The 12,185-nt window shown below is 42.5% G+C and overlaps 1 protein-coding gene across 4 annotated transcripts in view; it reads left to right on the top strand.

The window, feature by feature from the left end:
- The window catches only part of Dgki (diacylglycerol kinase iota), a 454,067-nt gene that overhangs the window by 247,275 nt on the left and 194,607 nt on the right, over nt 1-12,185 (top strand). For all 4 annotated transcript variants that reach the window (XM_038320431.2, XM_038320432.2, XM_038320430.1 and 1 more), the window contains 2 exons: nt 195-332; nt 3,435-3,513. In XM_038320431.2, the coding sequence (XP_038176359.1) occupies nt 195-332; nt 3,435-3,513 (217 nt within the window). The remainder of the gene's footprint in view (nt 1-194; nt 333-3,434; nt 3,514-12,185) is intronic.

The following is a 12,185-nucleotide window of genomic DNA, read 5'->3' as shown; positions in this document are numbered from 1 at the left end:
AAGCTAGTTCCTGCATTTGACCTTCTTTTAAGTGTTCTCCTTAACATACCTAAATGGGTAAAACAGCTCACTCTTCCAGCCTTTGCATTTTAAAACCAGCAGGATTATGACTGACTCCGAATTGCTTTGGTATGGCATTGATTGTGGCTTTCTGATCCAGACAGCAAGGGTCTGTGCTCTGATTCTGTCCCCAGGGCTACACCGATGAGCCTGTTTCTAAGATCTTGTGCCAGGTGGAAGATGGGACTATTGTACAGCTGGACCGCTGGAACCTCCATGTGGAGAGAAACCCGGACTTGCCACCAGAAGAACTTGAAGATGGCGTGTGTAAGGTTAGGAGTCCTTCCTTCGGGGGCCAGAGTGGCAGCTCAGCAGTGGAGAGAGCTCACTGCTCCCGCAGAGGGCTGGAGTTCAGTTTCCAGCTCTTGGGTTTGGTGGCTCACAGTTGCCTGGGACTCTAGTTCTAGGGGATCTGGCATCCTCTTCTGACCTCTGTAGATGCTTGCATGAACACGGACCCACATACATGCATACAAATAAATAAAAATAGTAATAAACTGAGAGAGAGAGAGAGACGAGATTGATTGATTCTTCTCCCACTGATGGAACACATAAGACACACATTCCTTAAGACACATTCATGGGCCCCTGTCTTCCAGAAGATAACAGGATAGCATTGGGATACTGGCTCTTAAGACTTCAGATATACTGTCACCACCTCCCTGCCTGATCCCTTTCCACAGACCCTTCAGGACTCAGATGTTATCCTTTGTCCAGAGCTCAGGGACCTGTCCTCTGTCTCAGCTCCACACTAGGGAAGCATGTAAACATTTGTTAATCTCTTGAGCTAGATGCATGCAGCGTACAAGGAGATGGAATACATGTATGTTCCTAAGCACATGACCTTCCAGGAGGAGGAAAACCTTAGACCCTGCTGGCCTGACATCAAACAGCTCTTCTCTGTAGCCAATTGCCTTATCTGCTTAGGGCTTGCAATAGCCTAAAGAAGTGGTCTGTCTTGGTGTTTCCTTTTGGTGAGTGAGCTTTTATGGTGAAAAACAACCTAACCCAAACCAAGGCCATTGTTGTAAAGAACGTGTAGCCTCGCTTCAGCACTTGAGTGTAAGATCTGACCTGGATCTCTGAGTAACTTGGTTTGTCACTGTATAGACATGTCCTCCAAGTAACTTCTAGCTTTTCTTCCATAATATTGTGCCTGCCATTTGTAGACTTAAAAGTCTCCTGGTACACTTGTTAGGATGAAGATTATGTCTCTCTTCAGAGACATGGAGTAAGTTAATGTAGGGATGAGGCTCCAGCACCTGAACCTCAAGTAGCATCCTTGCTAGTTTGGATCCATCCACTGAGCCCACAGTTATTGTCCACGGCAGTTCTAGACAATGATGTTAGATACACAAGTGTTGTCTTTGGCTTAACCATCTCCTCCTCCTCCTCCTCTTCCTCCTCCTCCTCCCCCTTCTCTCTCTCTCTCTCTCTCTCTCTCTCTCTCTCTCTCTCTCTCTCTCTCTCTCTCTCTCTAATCTAAACTCCATCCCTGAAGTTAATAAATCTTCTATTAAACATCAGGATTGCTCACTTGAAACTGAGCTCCCAACTGAACATTGTTTAAACATAAGCATATGTGATTCCTTTAACTATTTATTTGACTTAATTGAGATGGGATAGAAAACCACCGAAGTAGGAGGGGGACCTTCTATGGAAGTGGAAAATTTCAGGCCCTTCTGCTAAATGTGGAGTGGCGGGGCCTACAATTTAACTCTTTTCCAAAACGCTTGAGAAATGGAAAGACTTCTTGATGCAGCCAGAGAACGTCAATCCAGATAATTAAAGGGCTTTGGGAATGGAGTTTGGGGATATGTAGAAAATTGGGGCACATTTTCCTGGAAAATGTGAACACCTTAAAAACAAACTTAAATTGGGATATTGCTTAGGGAATTGTGACCAGATGTTTTCCCTAGCTATCAGTGGCTGCTAAGACATGGGTTAGAATTGGAGCCAAAGTAATATAAATGGTAGAATGTTTCTGTGCTTTTGGCACGGTCACCATGCTGTCCTTACAGGGGCTGGAGTTTTGTTTAAGTACAGGGACTGGACATTCTCAAATATGAAGCCAGAAGAGTTAGACATGGTTTTGGCATCTCTGTGTAGCTTGAGTTCCTCCGCTCTGTAGTCTGTTGAAATCAATTCTAAGGGCTGATGCAGCTCCTGACACATCAAGGCTCAGTCTTGGAGGCTTCAATGCAGGGTCCCCCTTTCTCTTTATCAGAGACAGACATCAAGGCTGTCCTCTTCTGCCCTCTTTTAATAGGTTAATGTTTCCCCTGCAACTTACCAGGAAATCTTCCTGATCAGTAAGAAGTATGTACACACTCTAACAAATGACTTTGAAACTTTGAACGTTTCAACACATATTTCTAATAGCGAAAGGGTGCAATTCAGTTTGGGACATAAACCTGACAGTTATCTAGGGATGTTGCCTCTTTAAATTTTGTATTTATCCTGAATTTTGAGTCACGGGAAGAAATGTGGGGAATTAACCTTTCCTTTCTTGCACTTTCTGTGTGCTATTCTGGTTGTTCTCATATTGAACTGAAGCTTTTAGATGACATCATGTTTGCAATTTCAGTCGGGGCTCTCAGGCTTCATGGTATTCTTTCTTACTGGCTTAAAGAATACAGGAAAAAGAGTTATGTGTTCTCTATATGGTTGTATGGTTGTCATATTAAACATAGGTTTAACCAAGTGGGAATCTGGATTACATCTTTATATATTTCACACACACACGCACACACACACACACACACACACACACACACACACACACACAAACACGACATATATATGGCTGTTGTTTTTTTTTTTCCTGTCAGCAATGGCTGATACAAATCAAGTGGCTTTCACCGCTTTATTTCTTATATTGAGGTTTGTGAAAACAAAGCAAAAAACCCTTTCAAAATAGAGTACATGTCAATTGTTTATTTCAGGCTGCAGTATTTATGCGTTGAATATAAAACTCTTGAAAAAGGCACATCCACTGATTAGGGAAATTAGAATGGATCTAGCAATTGAGTCCATTTTCTAAATTCATGGAATCAATCTCTCTTTGTAGCTCATTGTTACAAATGAACAACCCCCCAGCTTATTGCACCATGGATGACTCTTGCTTAATAGTTTGTATTTGTGTCCATTATTTCCTTTATGGTTTATGATTTGTGAGATTTTATGATTTGAACTTTCATTAATGAGTTAACTCAAGAGCCTCTGTGTCTTGTCCATAAACATGCTCTGTGGTGAGATGTGACTGACCTGTGTCCCACAGGCTGCCCCAGAGATAGGGTCTGGTGTAGGGTCTAGGTTGGTGTCTTCCAGTTGGCTGTGAACAATGTCAATGTCACATTTGTCAATTCTTGCAGCTTCCCCTGAATGTCTTCAATAATTACTTCAGCCTCGGATTTGATGCTCACGTCACCTTGGAGTTCCACGAGTCACGAGGTGAGGACCTGTCCCATTTCTGTCTCCCTGGCAGGAAGTTTCCAGCCATGTTCTCATGCTCCCCTTTGCCTGCGCATCACCTGCATGCTTGTGCTTGCCTCTTGTTCACCTTCATGATGACCCTGGGAGCTGGATCAGATGGGAACTTGCTATAAATAGAGACTGCAGATCTGGCAGTCTATAAACTCAAGGGCAGGGACACAGGACCATTCCAAGTCATGGGATGTGAGTTGTTAAGTTTGACACTTATACTGTGTTCTGAGGATCAAAACCAGAGCTTTGCACATGTAAGGCAAGATCTCTGCCGCTAAGGTACCTTTCCAGCTTTGGATAGAAATTCTGAAAGGAAATTAAATTCTTAGATAATGATTTCTTTACTAATTAGGATGCACTCAGCTTCATACGCCACCAGATATTAAAGTTTAATGTTCTCTAACCAGAGCCTTTGAAATGGATAGGAACGATGAAAAGGGAAGGAATAGCCATGTTGACACAAGGGACAGCAGCTCTCTTAATTTGAGAGGAAGGGGTACGATGGGGTTGAGGTAGCTAGGAAGGTTCTGAGACCTTCACTGGGTGAGACAAGTGAGTGGGGGCTGTCGTAACTTCCGGGATAAGAAGATGTGGGACCAAGACTCTGGGAGGACAAGTTTTGAAAGTAAGATGAACTGGCAGCTGATGGCAGCTGGGGAAAGGAGAATACTTTCTTTGGGGTTGTGGTCCCTGGCAGGTTGGGCAAGACACGGTGGAAAGTCCCGCATCCATGTGCAGCACTAATCACTAATTGGACTCAGTGGATCACATATAAGATTGGATGATGTGTTGGGAGGGCCTAGGGAGTGTCAGATTGGGGGAAGTGGAGGTGGGTATGTTCATAATACCTTGTATACACATATGAAATTTTCAAAGGATAAAAATATTTTAAAAGCTAAAATATTATTATATATCATAGAAAAATAAATTCAAATATATATGAGAAAAGGATGAAATAATAAAATACTTCATCTGAATTTTCTTAGCTGTTCAGAACTGAGAAAATTTAGGATATAGGTTGGTAATGATCTCTTTATTCTCTCCATCTCTTTCCCTCTCTCCCTCTATCCCCACTCCCTCCATCCATCCCTTTATACCTCCATCCTTCCATACCTCCATCTCCCCTTTCTCCATCCTTTCATCTGATGTAGGAGGGTCATCTGTCTATGTGTTACTTTCATTGGTTAATAAAGAAACTGCCTTGGCTTTTTGATAGGGCAGAAATTAGATAGGTGGAGTAGACCAAAAAGAATGCTGGGAGAAAGAAAGCAGAGTCAGGCAGATGCCATGAAGCTTTGGCCCAAGATGAACGTAGGTTAGAATCTTCCCAGTAAGCCACGACCTCGTGGTAAATGCAGATTAATAGAAATGGGTTAATCAAGATGTGAGAGTTAGCCAGTAAGAGGCTAGAGCTAATGGGCCAGGCAGTGTTTAAATGAATACAATTTGTGTGTTGTTATTTCGGGATATTAGCTAGCTAGCCAGGCAGCTAGGATCTGAGCTGTGGGAAGCGGCCCTCCTCTCCTTTTACAACAGAGTGACGCCCAATGTGGGAAATTTATCTGTATTCTGTCAACATGTTTTAAATAAACGCTGATTGCCCAGGCAGGAAGTATAGGTGGGTCAACCAAGAGGAAGTAGAGGTGGGGTGATGAAAACAGGAGAATTCTGGGAAGGAGGAAGCACATTCCTCCCATTCCAGCCCAGATCACTGAGAAGCAATATGTAACCTGCCCGGCTGAAAGGTACCAAGCCACATGGCTAACATAGATAAGAATAATGGGTTAATATAAGCTACAAGAGCTAATAAGAAGACTGAGCTAATGGGACAATCAGTTTATAGTCTTATGGAGATCTCTGTGTGATTTTCTTTGGGACTTGCTGACTGTGGGGTACCGGGCAGGACAGAAACCCCAACAAGCTGTCCCTCAGGTTACGGAATGGCGGGACCCTCATGTTACATCCATCCCTCCATCCCTCCCTTCCTCCCTCCATCCTTTCCTCCCTCCATCCTTCCCTCCCCTCAATCTCTCCATCACCTGCACTCTATCTATAAGTGTATACTCTATACCTCTGCCCTTGTCCTTGATCTATTACTGGGTTGGTACCCAGTTCCCTGTGATTATGTTTAGATGTAACTGAGACATAGTTATGTAAGGTCTGAAACTTGGGAGATGAAAGGCAAAGTTATTAGTGGGGAACTGTTTCCTTCATTTCCTGAGGCTCTGCAGGGCTCAAGTGGTTTCAAAACCCCAAACTTGAAACACAGAAAGTGCTGAAAACCAGAATCCCAAACTTCAGATTGTGGTAATCAGGCAAAGAATAATCTAACTCTTACACACTAGACATCCGCAGTGGAGCACTAGGCTTCAGATTATTAGAATTTAAACTACAGCTTAAGCACAAACATGGAAAGCCCTAACTGGGTCCACCAAGTCTGGTTTTTTGGGCTTCAACAAAGGCTGTGAGGGGAAAGTGTCTGTGCAGTTGAATTCTGCATTATGGAAGGACAACAGTACCAGTGAAGAAGGAACTGTTGTCTGTGCTTCCTCTCTGAAAAGCTAGAAAACCACAGGTAGAATAGATGGATAATAAAAGAACTTTAAATGCTCCAAATTGGAAATACCCTAAACTGGTACATCCCTGCCACAGCCTAGTCACGGGAAAGAGTTTGTCAAGCAGCCTGTGTAGGGCCTCTGTTTGTGACACGTTTTTCTTCCTGTGTTTTAAGAGTGTTCACTTGACTGGTAAACAGGAAGCAGTTTTGGTTCCTACTGTATTTCCCCTTATTTCCTTATCTTTAAGAGTTTATGTATGTGGACTCCTTAATAATAAGATTTCCGAGTTTCTTTGCAATACCTGTAAAGCGACTCAATATCACAAATACAGTAATTTCCAAAACCAGGTGTCCTGTCTTGAAAAAAGGCCTGACTGAGTCAGTGGTCCCACATAAGCTCTTTCAAGAGAACCTGATTTTGAGCCTAATAATTCTGAAGGTTGTTCTAATGACATACACTTTTGTATTAAGATGGAATTTTTATGCATCAAGATGAGGAGAGCACAGAGGGATAGCACAGTACAAAGGAATGCGGTTTGCAAAAGAATTTTGGGGAAGGAAACCAAATGCCAAGCAGCTGTCAGATTCCAGACATTAGGCTTGGAAGTTTATTGTTAGGGCTTAGTGTTTTATTTTATTTTTTAATAGTTTTATTTTTTCTTTGACAGCCAGTTTCATAGATATGTCTATATTAATCATATACACTCCACACTCTTACCTCTCTCGGGTCCTGGACCATCCATGCTCATAACATGTCCCCCATCACTCCTTTCCTCTTCAGGTCCCCTCTCTCCTACCAACTGAGTCTGATGGGTTTTACCCACACACACATGAGTGTGGGACCATCTACAGACGCATGGACAACTTTTCTTGGGTCATACGCATGGACAACTTTTCTTGGGTCATAACTCGAAAGAAGATTTCCTTTCCCTTTCTTAGCTTCCAATTGCTCCTCAGCTAGAGTTGGGGCTGTTGAGAGCTCCACCCACTTGCAATTTGAGGCTTCAAGACAAAAGTTGTATAATTTGCTGCAAAATACCTTAAGAGTGACTCAGAGTCTCATGAGAGCCATTGTGAAAAAATAATGGATCAAATAATGTCATGAAAATATGTAACTCTAAATAGGAATTATGCCAACTTATTTACTTGTAATGGATAATGGATATCATTTGCACAAAGGCAGAATTTTAAAAATTTAACCGTAGAGAGTTTTGGCAAAGATGGGAAACTTCCATCAAATGGACAGTTATTAGCTTAGCTACTTATATAGTACTTCTTTTAGAGGGGACCATTAAAGTCACATTAATTTGGAACAGTTTATTAGAATCGTTGCTGTATAGATGGTTTTAGAGTTATGGGTAGAAAGTCAGACAGGGAGTGGGGGATGTCTTAGTATTTTGTTTGACTTTGTGGGTAGAAGGGGTAAATGTAAGAATCTGAGTATATGGATGAGATTGTACCTCACTCAGTTGGAAATAGAGTGCTGATTCTTCCCAAAGTGGCCAGAGCATTCTTGGATGAACTCTTACTATTTGTGCACCAGAAAGCAAAGTGTTCGGGTGAGGATTTGGAGATGTAATGGGGTTGGTCATGTCATTTTCACTTGGAGAACTGCCCAGTCCTTTCATTGGTACCGTGCTATCCCAGTGCTCAAGGGGGTACATAGAAAACATCCCAGTGTGTTAATGTTTAGGCGTGTTAACAGTGATTAAAGCTGTGAGTGACGAACTCAGGTCTCATTTGACCAGCCGTGTACATGAGATTGTCACTTGTTGGACATGGATATCAGACACATCAAGCTTTTAGCTAGAGATCAACTACTTCCGTATTACTGTCTCATTGAGATTATGATTCAGAGGACCTGAACCTTAGGCACAAGGTCAGGAAATACACACATGACTCTAGAGGAGGCAGCATTGAAATCAATTTAGGATTTGCTACTTGCACCAGATCTACACAGGCATGTGGGCAGTGTGACTCAGAGGCTGTGACTTCCATGATTCAATCACAGAAACTGTATTTCCTAAGAGGCTGCTATGTGTGGCGGTTTGCTAAATGTCCTCCTTGACGAAGGTGGTGCCAAGACTTACTGCTTTCCACTGCTTGAGGCACCAAAGCTCCAGCAGCTTGTTTGTCCTCATTGCCTCCAACCTCCCATCTTGAATTTCTATGTGAAATTCACTCACTGCTCCGGTGTCCACCTGTAACATGTGGTCATTACACTACTACACAGGCAACGCTGGTTGAAACACAGTGAGTGTCTATGTGATCTGATTAGATTCAACCAATCTTAACCCTTACTGCCTGGGATGACATCTTGTTTAAAAGAAAAAAAAAATCAGCTCACACTTAAAGGTGGGGTAACAGTGATCCCAGGTACATATCAAGATACTTCCAACCATGTCTTACCTTTCATTTTCAGACCTGCCTCCCCATCTTGTTTATTTTCTTATTACCAGCTCCCAGTCCAATGGTAACAGTAAGTGGTTATGACAGTACCAGAATGTTCCATTGGAGGATAAGGCCCATTGATTAAAAAATAGGAAGTATCAATAGAAGGAATGTATAGATGAGTTGTGCAAACACTAAACAATATAGGTGTTTATCGGGATTGTTGGCAGAGGTAGAAGATGTTCCCAGAAACGATAAGGGTAATACGAATGAAGGATAAGGGAGAAATGTGATAATAGATAAGAATTAATGATGGTAAAAATAATACCAGGCAGGAAGGAAAAGCACAGAGGAACACACCTGCTTGTCCTCAGCAAGAGACAGGTGAAAAGCGCAGAGGAACACACCTGCTTGTCCTCAGCATGACTCAGGTGAAAGGCACAGAGGAACACACCTGCTTGTCCTCAGCACGAGTCAGGTGAAGAGTGAATACACAATGAATGACTTTTCTACAGTGCTTGAAAGACGATATTGGTAATATCAACATTTTAAAAGGTAAAGGGCACTCTTAAACTCTCCGTAATTAGAGTTGATATTGAAAAGAAGGAGTTTTTTCTTTCAGTATATAAAATTTGAATTAAAAGTGGTCCTGTATCTCTGCATAGATTCTTGCATTTTGGTTTGGATTTCTGCAGTAGTGAAATAGAAAAGACAGAGGAATAAGTGCAGTGTTGGGGAGCGCGTCTTCTGGGCAGGAGTGGTCACTGCGTTTTTGGTTGCCTAGCAGCTGTGATTTCCTATGCAAGAAGACCAGCCCAAGCCTGAGCCCATCTGCATCCAGTTATGGAGAGGAGAGAGGCTCACGAGGCTCCTCTCCTCCATGAGGCAGTTAGTGGTTGATGGGGGAGGGGAGACATTTTCTTCACTGGTGTAACCATGGCTAAGGTGTTCAGGGTCCTATAAACAAGTCCTCACTCATGATCCTGTGAGACACACTAACACACTCAAGTTCTCTCTGTGTCTCTGTCTCTCTCTGTGTCTCTGTCTCTCTCTGTGTCTCTGTCTCTGTCTCTGTCTGTCTCTCTCTCTCTCTCACACACACACACACAAACACACACCTTTAAGAAAATCATACAAGTAGAAGAGGGATTAGTTGGGCAGAGGAAGCTTGAGTAGGAGGGGAACATGGTGATGGAGGAGGGGTATGATCAAAGCATATTACACACACTTATGAACGTGTCATAATGAAACCCATTTTATCTATAACTAATAATAAAAAATGTAAAAGTTGAGTAAGTATCCAATGGAAAGAGTATGCAAGATGCCTGAGTTATGCAGGGTGCTTGTAGCTAATATTTTGCAAATGTGCTGAAATATTTATCCTTGCAAACGCCTTCCTAATGTGCCCCAGGCAAGCTGCGTTTGTTTATGAGCTGCTCATGAACTGGTAACTAGAGCAGAGGAGGCGTGGGAAATGGATGGGCAAACTAAATCTATATATGTGTGCTTAGATACGCGTAATGGCTGCGAGCTGAAAACCTCTAGTTGCTTGCTGAGCAACAGAGTGGGAGAATGTTCATGTAGATAATGTAAGTGCAGTGGTCCAGTTCTGTGCGGTCGGGTGATTTCCTCTGTGCACTCACATCTGGACTCTTGTCACTCTGCCTTCAGTGTGAGCCGAACCTCTCTCTCAGTATGTCATCAAAGGCAGGGTAGAGTAAGATTAGTTGAATCCAATTAGACATAGACATAGAGCAGGTTTTAACCAAATCCTTGTCCACTTTTAAGTAGTGAAAATTGAAGGAAGACTAAGTACCTTTATGGTTAAAAACTCTAGATTCTAAGGCTTCTTTAGGATCATTATTAGTAAGAATACATTGTTTTATTTATGAAATGCAAGTAAAAGATGTACTGACATTTTCAACTACTTATTTCATATTTTGACGACAAAATTAAAACTATATGATTGCTTGTCTCTTTTTGTTTTGTTTCTTTTGTTTTGTTTTGTTTTTGTTTTTTGAGGCAGGGTTTCTCTGTGGTACCCTGGCTGTCCTGGAACTCTCTCCACAGACCAGGCTGGCTTTGAACTCATAGAGAGCAGCTTGCCTCTGCCCCCTGAGGCTGTAATTAAAGGCACGTGCCACCATGCTCAGCTGCTTATCTCTTATTCTGCACACTGAATTTAAAAACAAAATAGAACAAAGGAATAACAACAAGCTGCTGGGGGCTGGAGAGATGGTGGCTTGGTGGTTAAGAGCACTAATTTCTCTCTTTGCAGACCTAGGTTTGCTTTCTAGTGGCTTTATCGGGGAGCTCACAGTCACCTAAAATGACAGTTCTGGGGATATCTGGTGGTGTCTTTTTACCTCTGTGGGCAAGTGCTCACATGTGCTGCACACAAACACACACGTGTACACATATACACATAAAAATAAATAAAAAGTGCATAAATATTTCTAAAGCTTGTAAGTTTTCTGAAATATTGTCTAAAGAAACTCAGTGTCTTTTTAAAAGCACTGTTGAACAACAGCTTTTTTTTCAATTTGAATTTATGATACAATTGTAATGGTTTAGATAAAATGCTGAGGTGCAGTTCCCCGAGGGGTGCAGCAGGCCATGAGGGGCAGCCGGGACCCACCACCCGAGGCCCTGTGTATCCTAGGAGGGTGAGAGGTGGCGGGTGAGAGACCTGGGCAGGTTGGTAGGGCAGCTGGTCCCACCAGGAGCAGCAGATGAGAGACAGAGACAGGTAGGCTTGCCATACAGAGAGAGGGTTTGGGTATAGTTTATTAAGTGGGTTATGGAAGGGAAGGGGAAAGGAGAGAGAGAGAGAGCACGAGAGAGAGAGAGAGAGAGAGAGAGAGAGAGAGAGAGAGAGAGAGCTGTATGCAGGCTGGAAGGAAGATCTGCTAGGCTGGTGGGAAGGGGGGAAGTGGGTGAGGCTTGTCTCTTAAAGGGACAGGATAGACCATTACAAAAATTAACAATATTTCCCCCTTTCCTTTCCCTCCTCCAAACCCTCCTGTAAACCCATCCCCACTCTCCTTGAAATCCGTGGTGGGATTCTACACTGAAATGGTTTTGTGATTCTGTTTACATGTGTTATTTTAGGGAGGAGTCTGTTTGTAACCTAGGAAGTTTTTTATGAATTAATTGCAGCTAAATACCTTTACAAATTTGCATGTTCAGAATATCAGAATGTTGATCTTTGGATTATAATAATTGGATATAAATGGGATGCCCGAGGAGGTGAACCAGTATGCTTCCCATATGAACCCTTTCATTAAATGGAATTACTAAACCTTCTGAGGAGTGTGGTGATATGTTAGGTGGAGGTCAGCGCCAACAAAACATAACAACTCTGAACCAAGGTCCCCAGACTGGTGGCACGTACCATGCCTTTGTGCTGTGTTTAACGATGAGACTAACATTTCTAATCAGCTTAATGGATTATACCCAGAACTCCATCATCCTTATAAACAGATTATAATTAGAGCTAAATCATTTAGAAACTTTAGTTAAAAGGGAAGGTTTGAGATAACGAGACTTAGACAAGATTTGGGATTTTTTTAAGTTGATGGTACAGTGAACTGTGACCCTTGAGGACCTCTTAGGTACTAAATACCTTTTCCAGCTAGGAGGAGGACTGTGAGCCATGAGGGCTGAAGGTGGACTGCAGCAGCTTTGCCTC

Source organism: Arvicola amphibius, chromosome 2 (genome assembly GCF_903992535.2).
Source record: "Arvicola amphibius chromosome 2, mArvAmp1.2, whole genome shotgun sequence".
Classification (NCBI taxonomy): domain Eukaryota; kingdom Metazoa; phylum Chordata; class Mammalia; order Rodentia; family Cricetidae; genus Arvicola; species Arvicola amphibius.
The sequence above is the reverse complement of the archived record's forward strand: the minus strand, read 5'-3'. Positions and strand labels throughout refer to the sequence as shown.